General features: G+C 39.1%; 1 protein-coding gene across 1 annotated transcript in view; it reads left to right on the top strand.

Annotated features, from left to right (window-relative positions):
* rnf17 (ring finger protein 17) overlaps positions 1–12,881 on the top strand; it is a 38,661-nt gene extending 25,780 nt beyond the window's left edge. Inside the window, exons 29-38 of the mRNA XM_026144059.1 lie at positions 527–646; positions 6,622–6,702; positions 6,794–6,916; positions 6,998–7,054; positions 7,329–7,439; positions 7,564–7,687; positions 10,450–10,585; positions 11,175–11,361; positions 12,175–12,301; positions 12,682–12,881. Of these exons, the coding sequence (XP_025999844.1) occupies positions 527–646; positions 6,622–6,702; positions 6,794–6,916; positions 6,998–7,054; positions 7,329–7,439; positions 7,564–7,687; positions 10,450–10,585; positions 11,175–11,361; positions 12,175–12,270 (1,035 nt within the window). The 3' untranslated portion in view covers positions 12,271–12,301; positions 12,682–12,881. The remainder of the gene's footprint in view (positions 1–526; positions 647–6,621; positions 6,703–6,793; positions 6,917–6,997; positions 7,055–7,328; positions 7,440–7,563; positions 7,688–10,449; positions 10,586–11,174; positions 11,362–12,174; positions 12,302–12,681) is intronic.

The following is a 12,881-nucleotide window of genomic DNA, read 5'->3' as shown; positions in this document are numbered from 1 at the left end:
AAAGCTAAAACCAAGGCCAGACAATGGATAGATTTCTGTAAGATACTGAGTATAAATTGACTGTATTTTTAGCTTTAGTGATATAAAAAGTAATATATGTTGCTTATTTAGTATTACCATCAATAGTTACACTTGATGGAATAATCTCTGATATTCCAACTACAATATGTCATCAATGGCAGCTGTAGCTCAGGTAGTAGAGCGGGTCACTAAATGAAAGGTTGTTGGTTCGATCCCAGTCTGCTCCAGTCTCCATGCCAAATATCCTTGGGAAGATACCAACCCCAGGTTGCTCTCCTATGCATGCATCAGAGTGTGAATGTGTATGAATGTTAGTTAGGTAGCACTGACAACTTAGAAAAGTGCTTGTGTGAATGGGTCTGATTGGGTGAATGAACAAGTTGTATAAAGCACTATATAAGAACCAGTCCATTTACCAATATTATATGCTAAACTGCATATAACATTTAAAAACATTCATTTGATGGTACGTTAATACAACTTTTGTTCATGTTTATATTACCAGGTGCAGTATGTCGATTATGGTCTGGTGGAGAACATCCCGGTGGTTCATGTGTACCCCATCCTCCTGTGTGACGATGTACCTCAGCTCTGCATGATCTGCCAGCTGCTTGGCATCAACCCTGTAAGGAATAGATTGTGTCTGTCACTCCATCCATCTTTTATTTTTTTTTAAAAAGACTGCTGATGTCATGTGATGCGTCGAGCTGAGCAGACGTGAGTTTATGAGCTCTGCACTGGACAGCTGTAAAATATTGGTATTTTAGCTCATTTTTGCCAACAAGTTGCCTCGAATATCTATATAATGTCTCTAGACGAGTTTTTCGCACACCCTGGATCAAGCAAAAAGAGAGAAATGGGCAAACGTGGAGTCAAAGCAAAAGCTAGCAGTGACCTGGTAGCTAGCAATTGCCCCGAAAAGGAGACCATGTGCGACGCTGAGGATGCACTAAGTACACTGCGGGATGACGTGATTGTGGACAAGGTGACTTCTAACATATCCAAGTATATGGATATCAAGATATCCGAAGTCATAAATCCAATAAACGAGCTCACCGAGAAATTCGACAATCTGATAGAAAGAATGGAAACCGTGGAGCAGCGGGTCTCGGACTTGGAAGATGTCACGGCTACAAATGAGCCACGTATTGCCGCTCTCGAGACCCAGCTTAAGAAGGCCATGGAGCGTCTGGAAAGCTTTGAGAATCAGAGCCGGCGGCAGAACGTGAGGATTGTCGGGATAAAGGAAGGCGCGGAGGGCAGAGCACCAGTGGACTTTTTAAAAAAATGGATACCAGAAGTCCTGGGCCTTCAACAGGGTGCCATTACAGTCGACAGAGCCCATCACACTGGACCACCTATGAGGCTTACCGGCACGGAGGGACCGCGTGCAGTACTGGTCCGGCTTCATTACTACACCGATACACAGAGGATTCTCCAGGCTGCCAGGGCTAAAGGTACCGTAAACACAGAGGCAGGAAAAGTATCCTTCTATCAGGATTTCTCCGCGGAGGTGGCTCGAAAGAGAAAGGAGTCGGCGAATGCGCGTAAAGCTCTCCGAGAGGCGGGGATCAAATATTCCTTCCTTTATCCAGCCATCATTAAAATATTTAACCCCGATGGCACCAGCATCTCCCTCGCGACCACCCAGGATGTCAAGGACTATATGAGCAAATTGCCAAGACCTAAATAAACTGTTGGTGCACGACAGCGTCATTGTAACGTAAGTTACAAACTCAAGGCTTACAGCATTATAGTATTGATAACGAGCTACGGTATAGAGTATACTTTGATTTTTGACATACACTCCAGTGCAGGGATGTTACGCGTTTGTGGCCCCCCACAGCTGTACTTTAGAGTAGGGTACATCTAGATGTGTAATTTATTTTTTGTTATTTTGTGTTATTTGTGTTGGGGAGGGTTGAGGTTTCCAGGCTTTGTGTTCAGGTTTTGCTGGGAACCAGTGTTCTTGTTTTATGCTCAATTATTTTGGTTAATAGGCTCAGACTGGTCAAATGTAGATTTGGTTAAATATGTAAACAGCACAATATATACATTACTTTTCCTATATGTCAGTTAAGATAAGTACTTGGAATGTTAAAGGGTCCAACAATGTGGTGAAAAAAAAGTCCATTTTAAATTCTCTGAAGAAAGATTTGACTCACATTGCTTTTTGCAAGAAACCCATTTGACAGATGATGAACACAGAAAATACTGTAGAGAATGGGTTGGTCAAATTTTTTTCTCATCCTACTCCACAAATAAAAGGGGGGTTATTACCCTTATACACAAAAATCTTCCCTTCAATGTTACAGCCACTCACAAGGACAATGAAGGAAGATATATATTGGTTAAAGGGATGTTGCATGGGGAAACTGTTCTCCTAGGTAATATATATGCGCCGAATGCACAGGATGGCGAATTTTATACGGTATTATTTAGTCAATTAGTGGACATGGACTGTGCTAATATAATATTAGCGGGTGACTTTAACTGTGTTTTATGCCCTAAAATGGATAAATTTCCCCCACAATCTATGTTGACCAAAAACTCCAAAGCCCTTTGGCAAATTATAAATGAGCTTGACCTTATAGATGTCTGGCGACACTATAATCCACTGTCTAAGGAGTACACTTTCCATTCTAACCCTCACTTGTCAGCATCTCGTATAGATTATATTTTTATGTCCAAGTGTATCAGTCAGTTAGTTCAGCAGGTAAATATTGGTCATATAGGTCTCTCTGACCATGCTCCTGTTGTCTTAACCATTCAACCCATGAGACATATTGAGCGCTCTAGGTCTTGGAAGATGAGCACACTGTCTCTTTTGGATGAGAAATTTATACATTTCATAACAGAGCAAACAACAGTATTCTTAGAAATAAATGATAAAGAGGAGATAGACACGAGAACTTTATGGGATAGCTATAAGGCTTACATGAGAGGGATGATTATTTCATACACAAGTCATAAAAGGAAGCAATGATTAATAAGGCAGTTAGAGATCGAGAATAATATAAAAAAAGCTGGAGAAACAATACTATGTAACAAAATCAGCTGAAACATTAAGTGAGCTTAATATTGCCAGGACATCTTTGCGTAATTTGATAATGCGAAAGGCTGAAAGAGATGTCCTTCTTGCCAGACAACAGCTTTTTGAATCAGCTAGTAAGCCTAACCGCTTTCTGGCTCGTCTTGCAAGGAATACTCCATCAAGTTCCTTTATCACAGCTATTGTGGATGTGAATGGTGAAAGACAAGTAGGAAACCGTCAGATTAATGAGTGCTTCAGAGAATTCTATACAAACTTATATCAATCTGAGATGGACATAACAAGGCTTAACTCAGGCTTCTTCCTAAACGACTTAGTATTCCCTCAGCTTTCTGAAGATCAGGTAAGCCTGCTGGAGTCACCCATAACAATGATAGAGGTGGATAAAGCACTCAAGTCAGGGAAATGTCCTGGGGCAGATGGTTTCCCAGTAGAATTTTTTAAGGTAATGACAATGAAGTTAAATAGTTTATTATTAAGGGTTTTTAATAAAGCATTTGAAGAATCAAAACTCCCAGAATCTATGTACCAGGCTAATATAACATTGATAGCTAAAAAAGATAAAAATCCAGAGTCATGCTCAAGAAAAAGTAATGTGCTCTATCGTGCATGCTGATCAGACAGGCTTTATTAAGGGGAGGAATTCTTATAATAATACTCTACGCCAGGGGTGCTCAATACGTCGATCGCGATCGACTAGTCGATCGCAAAGGTAGTATTGGTAGATCGCATGGCATTAAAAAAATAGATGCCAGCCTATCATCCATCCCGTCACTTGATTGATACAGGGAAGCCAGTCAGATGACAGCAGATTTTTTCTGACGCTTAGGTCGCTGCGCATGCGCAAACAGCGGCGCGAAGTGTAGTAAAACTGACAAGCTAGTCAGCGAGTTAACTCCAATTTTTAGCTCTCGGTTTTTTCTCTTAAACCTGGCCGTCAGCAGCTACTGTCCGGACTATGCATCCCTGGCTGATTCAATTCAGTGCAAGTCATCAGAGTAAACTCAGGTAATGACAAAAAATTTACATAGTTAATTGTGTTGTGAAATATTGGATATTGCGGTTATGCATGTATATACATTGTAGATATAAAGAATCCTCAATATATTTATAAATAAGTATATGTTTTGGATTTTTGTAGTGGGTAGATCATTTTGACTTGGTCATTTTATAAGTAGCTCACATGCGGAAAAAGTGTGAGCACCCCTGCTCTACGCCTATTTAATATTATTCATTTTTTAAATTTTCATCAGATCCCTGGGGTTGTTGTCTCTATGGATGCCGAAAAGGCATTTGATAGAATTGAATGGGAATATATGTTTGAAATAATGAGAAGATTTGGGTTTGGAAAAAACTTTCTGGGGTGGATCAAAATTATATACAAATCACCAATAGCATCTGTGTTAACTAACGGCTTGTTATCTTCCCCATTTTCACTGAGCAGAGGTACAGCACAAGGTAGCCCATTGTCACCACTATTATTTGCTTTGGCCATCGAGCCCTTGGCCATGGCCATTAGACAAAATCCAAGTGTTCTTGGAGTTAAAATTGGGGATAGACAACATAAAATTCTGCTTTATGCAGACGATATTCTTCTGACACTGACTGACCCGGTTAACTCTTTACCCGTTCTTATTAGGTGTATCAAGGACTTTGGTCTTATATCTGGATACAAAGTAAATTTTGATAAATCTGTTATAATGACTTTGTGTAGTGGAGGGGATAATGAACCTTTATATGTTAAACCTTTTCATTGGGCACCATCAGGTTTTGTATATTTGGGAGTTAAAGTTACACCAAATGTTGGACACTTGTATAGAGAAAATATTAATGGAATGGTTCAAGATCTTCGGGAGATGCTGACAAGATGGAGATCACTTCCGATATCATTTTTGGGAAGAATAAATCTCATTAAAATGGTAATCCTACCGAAAATATTATATCCCACAGGCATGTTGTTTGCAATCTTGAAATCAGAAGATATTAAAGTAATTAACAAGGCTATAGTGGATTTCATTTGGGCAGGAAGAAAACCCAAAATTAAATTGGAGACACTACAGTTACCGAAAGATCTGGGCGGGTGGGGAGTGCCAAACATAGAAAATTATGTCCTCTCAACACAAGCGAGGGTTCTTTCTTCCTGGATACGTGAACATTCTGATCTGCCATGGCTAAATATTGAGGAAGTATTATGTAAACCATCCTCACCTGTTAACTTCTTAGGGAAACGTCTAAATGACTTACCTCACGTAATAAAGCATAACCCACTGATATATAATGCTATGTGGACGTGGGGAAAACTGAGAAAAATTTTTAACAGTAGTCTTCTGTTTAATATCTTGTCAACGTTTATAAATAATCCAGACCTTCTGCCACAAAACATAGGGTCAAGCTTTGTGGGATGGCATAAAGTAGGTGTAAAGAGGTTTTATGACGTCTTTAAACATGGTGAGTTTAAATCATTTGAATCCTTGAAGTCCCAGTATTCTATGTCAAAGACTGAGTTTTATAAGTATTTGCAATTGAGAAATTATGTGTTAAAAAATGCTAAATCATTACAAATCTCAACTGCCTCTTTTCGGTTGGAGAAATTTTTTCTGGATAATAGGGAGCATAAACATTTTGTATCAAAGTTTTATTCCGAGATTTATGCCCTAATTGTGGATAAACTGGCATGGTTGAGAAAATCTTGGGGGACGCTGCTTAAATGTGAAATAGATATACAGGCATGGGACAAAATTTTGCTCCTTCCATCCAAAATCTCTGTTTGTAACCGATTTAAAGAACTGCAGTACAAAATTTTGCACAATGTGTATATTTCTCCGTATATTCATAGTAAGTATAATATGGGAATATCTCCAAACTGTCTCAAGTGTAAGGTCAGAGTGGGCACTAGATTCCACTGCTTGTGGGAATGTGCTATTATTCAGTCATTTTGGAGGTCTGCGCCAATATTAGTACAGCCATTGGTCATCAGGTGACAGAAAACCCATTAATGTGTATATTGGGATATATTCCTGTCTCACTGGTACAACATGAGCATGTAATTCAGTCACTGTTGATGTTGGCCAGGAAAAGCATTATGTTGAGATGGGTGGGGGCTGAGCCTCCCTCCATTTCTCTATGGAAGTCGCTCATCATTGAAGTTATGACTCTGATCAGGCTGGGACATTATATTGATGGGAGCTCCCAAATTTTTGTGGACAAATGGAAGAGACCACTGGAAGCACTGGGAGTAACCTATAAACTGGATCCTAGAGGACAACAGTTATGGACATAATGTTGTAATATTCTAGTGCTGTGTAGTGTTATTATTTTGGATGTGAACCAGTCTTATATTTGTTGGGGAAAAAAGTTAAATAAAAAAAAAGAATAAAAAAAAAAGACTGCTGATGGAATAAATGTTTATCCCTGAAGAGCAGCAGAAGATTACCTCCTCCATAAAGCCAGTTATAGTTTCTAAAATGAGAGCCTAATTACAATGTTTTTCTTGAATACAATAGAATCAAAGTGGAAATAATTCTACTTTTGTGCCTCTGTTTCTTCAGGTTGGTGGTAAATGGCAGCAGGATGCAGTGGCCTTGATGAGAGAGGTGTTACTAAACCGCAGTGTGGATATGAACGTTGTGGTAAAAATGCACAAATGAGTCATTGTTTATAAACATATGTGGACAATTATATGTATATGATCCCTTGTGTGCATTTGTTTTTGTGTGGTAGGAGCTGCCAGCTGATCCAAGAGGACCTGTCACTGTTGAGCTCTTCATAGATGGTTTGAGCCTCAGCAGGATCCTCTGCCAACATGAACATGCCTCCATGGATCGGACTGTGTCGCCAGATAAGGTCTCTGTGTGTGATAGACTGTTTTTTCCGAAATTAAGCAATGCCAGTAATTTACTCAGGAGTATGTGTGCTTCTCTGCAGCACCTCACAGTGATGCCTACTGCTCCCGTCTTTGACGTCTGGGATATTAACACTGAGGTATTATAATAAGACTGAAGAAATGTGTAAATTTGGCTGATCTCACCATCAAGGTCATCTTCTCATGTACCTGGGGGCAGTTTTCATTGATATTATAAGACCTATAATATTACTCAAGCTGTAAGCTTTTTACAGTAATTAAAGCAAGTTATGCTTTAAATCTGTTTCCTGTGTTATAGTGTGCATAAATAGATCCTATGTAGATGCATCAGAGTCTCTACTCCACCTAGTGTGCAGATGGGGTATAGGACCAATAATGATGATGTGTTTTCAGGGTTTGAGAGACCCGGAGGAACTAATGCTGGGGTCCTTTACCTACCCGAACTTGCAACAGGAGGGGGAGCACTTTAAAGTTGTGGTCAAGCATATGTGTACCCCCAATGAGGTAGCAACTCTCTACATTATAAATTATATACATAATTCCTGTTGTCATATTAAAAAATGTTTATAATAAACAAAGCGGATAAGAATAATGTTGTTAATAAGAGATTGTTCTGTTTCCCCTGCAGCTCTTCCTGTGGCCTTTGGAAGGAACGGCTGATGTAAAGGTTAACGGAGAGTCTCTAGATGAAGCTTTGACCAGAATCAATAGAAACATTGACACGCTGCCACGACTTAGCAACTTCCCCGAGGGTAATGTTTCACTTTATCCAGACACAGATTTAAAAGATTTAAGCAAGTAACATCTTTGAGATATATCTGAAATGAACAGAGATATTAGAAGCACAGATATTCTTTACTTAAGCAGATGTGGAGATTCATTCACACTGCAAAGTCTTTGCCTCCAGTTTTGACTTCTTACCTTCCTGTAATAGCGATTATGTGGCAGTGCTGTCTAAGCAGCGACACCTATCATTCAGGAGAATACTGCAGCAGCTTCCTGTGCCTTAATGGTGGGCATAAATAGTAGTGACTGTGTGATGATGTTACAGAGGTGCGCAACGTGACCAATGCAGAGGGTATTCTGACCCCTTTAGAAATGTCAAAATATTGAAATTACTTGTCACCTAAAATAAGTCCTACACTCTTTATGTGCATTAGCTAGATGATGACCATGACCACAACTTGTGGACTTCAACACCAAAAACACTGTTGTAGCTCATTAGGGCTCATTTTAACCTCTGAGTTTAGTGCTGTCAATGATGTATAAATCGTATGATTTTTGCCTCTTTCTTCGCTGACAGAAGGCAACAGTGATGGATACACCAGTAGGATGTGTTAATGTTTCCTTCATTTAGATTTAAATCTATTAGAATTGTCAAGATGTGCAGTCACAGAAAATAACAAACCTTAATGAGTTAGTAATGTACCCATTTTGAAAATGTAGAGTTTTAAGAAGAGAGATTTGTTTAAAAAAGTAAAAGGTTGTCAGAAAAATAAATACTCCAGTTAAGTACAGATACTTGAAAATTCTACATCTTAACTACAATAACAAAGTATTTGTACTTGGTGGTCCCCATCTTTGGAAATATACGCAATGTTTACCATGCATGTAGCATTTCATCAAATGTTAATGTGGCTTTTCGTGTTTCAGTGACATGCTTGATTTCCCCCTCCTCTCCCTCCTCTATTCTTGTATCTGTTCACACACTGAAGATGGCTTAAAGTAGAGCTGGGCGATATAAGATTTTTTCATATCACGATATGTTTTTTTCATTTCAGTCGATAACGATATCTATCACGATATAAGCCAAATAACTATATTTGTAAGATTTAAATGTGCCGTTGCTCACAAGTAAAATGTGAAATAATCAGCAGCTTGTTTTTATTTAAATATTTATTTCCCATAATAAGTTCAACAGGGTAGATGTACTTAAGGAACATGAGACTTTTTCAGATAAATAAAGGCAAATATTGCAAACTACACAAAAGGCAGCCGCTAAAGCGTTTAAGTTTCAAAATAGAACAAATGAAACAGACTAAATTGTCAATTCCACTTAGAAACAAAATATTAATTCTAAAAATAAATCTTAGTTTGTTTTACAGAAGAACAGACAAAACTGACTAACTTTTGTCAATATCAAATAAACTGAGAACTAAAAGGAAATTCTCAATCTCTCCTTGTTGTATAGCTGAGCTTTTCAAACAGTTTTAACAGTTACTTTAGTCTGACAAAAGCCGAATGACGAATTAGCGCTTCCAGTCAGAGATTGAGCTGCGCCGCTTTATTGTATTACCAGACTTGCTTTCGGCACAATTTACAGTGCACGCTACTCTGTTTTTTGTCAGACTTGAAATAGCCGAAATACCGTCACACTACAGAACTTCTATGGCTCTTCCGCTCAACAATCTCTCCTGCATTGGAACCATCATCTGTTTTCTCTTCGGTAACCTTCGGTCACGCTCTCAGTTGATTTTTCTCTAGTCGGCACACTCATTTCCTCCATTACCCGGGCGGCACGGCGGCTGGCTGCTTGCCAAACAAATACGTGCGGCGCCGGTGTTCTGGGAATCCATCCTACCTGGCAAACCATCCTTCGCGTTGTTTCTGCGCACAACACGAAATTCAGTGGCAAATTGTCCTACCTTTTGTGAATATTAGCTAGAAAAATACTCTGACCGGTAATATTAAGTGCCAAAACAACCTACCTTTGTGAATGTCACCTACAAGCATACTTAAACTGCTAAAATTTTGTGGCAAATCGTCCTACTTTTGTTAATCTGAGCTAGAAGCATACTTTAATAGCTACATTTCAGTGGCGAACCATCCTACCTTTCTGAATATGAGCTAGAAGCGTACTTTAACAGCTAAAATTCAGTGGCAAATCATCCTACCTTTGTTAATAACAGCTACACACATACTCTGACGGGTAAAATTAAGTGCCAAACCATGCTACCTTTGTGAATGTTACCTACAAGCATACTTTAACGGGTAAAATGAAGTGGCAAACCATTCTGGCTGTATGCATATGAGCTACAAGCATACTCTGATGGGCAAAGTTAAGTGGCAAACCGTCATACCTACTTAAATTGATGCTGGAATGACTCTGTGACAGCAGAAATGTGCATAAACTACTTACGGTAGCACGTTTTGCCAAAGTAGGATGGTTTGTCAGAACACCGGCTTGGGACTTGTGCTGTACGTAACAAGTCACGTGACGCGACGCTGCGGCTGTGATTGGTTCGGCTCTGCGCTACTTAATTTGGATTGGCTGTTTTTTTTTGTTTGTTTTTTTTTTAAAGAGCACAAGAGGGATGAGGCCTATCGCAATAGTTTAATTTTTCTATCGAGAAAGTTATTTCGCAATACATATCGTTATCGTTCTATCGCCCAGCTCTAGCTTAAAGCAAGGAATACTGTTGCTTTTTACCGGATGACAAGCAGTCACCAAGTCGCAGCCGATTCTGTGCAAGACTCACTAAGTTGGGGCCTCCCAACACTCTGTGGTTTCCAGGTGGTCCATGTCTCGCTGAGTACAGTGATGGAAAGTACTATCGAGCCAGGTTGATGAAGTTCATCAGTGCAGAACCTGTCATGCTCCTGGTACAACACGTCGATTTTGGCTCTGATGACACTCTACCTACCAGCAAGTATGAATCTTATCATCCTACTAGCACACTTCCTCTGAAAAATATGAGAAAATGTAGAAACATGCTACAGACCAAGTGTTGGAAAACTTTATAGGCATTAAATTTGTGGCTTGTCGTAGAAAAATGACGTGGAGAAGAAGTGAGAGGGATATATCTTCTGGTGACAATGCTGACACAAAATCACTGGGTTAAACTGGGTTTTCAGTATTACATAGGTGGTTCACTTACTGGGTAAATCATCATGGTAATTAATTAATCAGCAAGTAGAGATTTGAGCATATGGTGCCATTCCTTTCTGTTTTATGTGAACACACTCGCAGCTAGTTTGAGAAACCCTAGGGTGACTTAATCCAGTTGATAAACACCATCATGTGACCGCTTAGCCTGACTGCTGATGTTGGTGTAAGTGAAGCCAGATAAGAAAAAGATATCCTGGCTTTTAATGTAGGCTCCAGTCTTAAGCTGCTGTTTGTTTAACTTTGAATTTCTTTGAGACCCACCCTGAATGGGGTTTATCTACTGATAAACAGATGATGTGGACATGCGGATGTGTTGAGTGGCGTTCTCATAATGTGTTGCTTCCTGGCAGGCTGCGCCAAATGCCAGCTGAGCTGCTGGAGTTTCCATGTAGGGCACTAAAAGTCAAAGTCGCTGGCTTCAAAGCTCCGAGTGTCACAAGGGAGGAAAATGTGCTGCCCTACAGCCCCAAATGGAGCATGAAGGCTGCAATGGAAATGATCGACCTGTTACACAAAAACATCACAGCCTCTGTTGTGGTATGAAACACACACAACATAACTGTTTTTAAAACTAAGAAATTACATTCAAAAGACATAAGTTTCATTTATTAAAGAAATGTCATTAAAAATGTGCCATGATAGGTTTTTGGAAACAGTACTAAACTAAACTAGCTGTGTTATCTTTCACTGTGAGCTCTAAGATAACACAACAAACATAAATGTTGTTGCTGAAAATGTTTTCTCAGCAGATGGAAACCTGCTTTCCTTAAGTCAGTTTTTACTAGCAGTCCTATTTACGGCCTTCATGGCCCTTTTATTCTGTGTGGCACTTCTGATTTTTTTTGTAAATACAAACAAATTTTTCATACGTTTATATATAAAGGTCAAGAGCAAATGTAATATCAGTAATTCACTTTTCATGGAGTTATATGTAACAAAACAGGTTAATGATTCAGTCAAAGACAAAGAGGCCGTGAAAATACTGCCTCGTCTTCAAGGACATCAAGCTGCAGTTTTGTTCTGAATGCACAAATCCTCACAGTATTTTGTTTACCACTGTAGAATAGGGTTAGCTCCCATCATGTTGATGTGGTGCCAAATGTGTTGAAGATTTCCAGCATCTTAATGAATCTTTACCATAACTTTTGACTTAAAGGATCCACCAACGGACACTGCCATTGTGTAACTAATAAATAATAAATGTGTATGTAAACAAGACTACCTAATAACTTCAAATCAGGCAGAATAAGTCCTGTGTTGCACTCTTTATACTGTCAAATCTTTGGTCTCACAGCCTGAGAATTTTTTTGTTTGCTTCCAGTCAGTATCTCACTGTCCTCCTCGGTTTAGGCTCAAGAACCAGAGCTCACAGTGCTGCTGTACAGCGAGGATGGCGAGTTGGTCCATCTGCCTCTGGTGACCAAAGGACTGGCAGAACTTGAGTAAAGTGGAAAGACGCCCTCCAAACACTGTTCAGGTAAGTTTTTAGCATTTTATTTCAAGCACCAAAATTTCTTTAGAAAGAATGCTTTCTGAAATGTCTGCATCTGTATGATTCGAGTTGTCCACAGTCATTCTTAACCTTACCAAAGAGAGTGAGTAGCATCCAGGACACAGTTAAATACAGACCCCATTAGACTGTGGCTGATGAACCAATGCTGTTTAAATGTGTTGTGGAGATTTGTGATTCAACGTTTTGTTGTGGCTCTAAAGTCAAACAGGATCAGATACTAAATGTTGCAAAGAAATAAAAGTAACCAGCAGAATCTTTTGAACTGTATATTTAAGTGACTTAATAGTAGCTTGCTATTAATAAACAGAACAGCAAGCTAATAATAAATGTATCATCTTTTTCAGGCTTCCTGGCTCAGTTTGTTTTCAGTTCAGGTTTTGTGTTCTTCTGGTTTTCTTTGTGTTCCTAGTTTTTATATAGTACAGAAATGTTCTATTTATTTTCATTGTTCCTGTACAGCAGAGATTAAAGCTGTTCATGTAGCACTTTGTTTTCTCTTTTCTTTTACTGTATGAAGGTGCTAAGTAAAATATTCCCATTTTCA

The sequence above is a fragment of the Astatotilapia calliptera genome, chromosome 16 (genome assembly GCF_900246225.1).
Source record: "Astatotilapia calliptera chromosome 16, fAstCal1.2, whole genome shotgun sequence".
Classification (NCBI taxonomy): Eukaryota; Metazoa; Chordata; class Actinopteri; order Cichliformes; family Cichlidae; genus Astatotilapia; species Astatotilapia calliptera.
The sequence above is the reverse complement of the archived record's forward strand: the minus strand, read 5'-3'. Positions and strand labels throughout refer to the sequence as shown.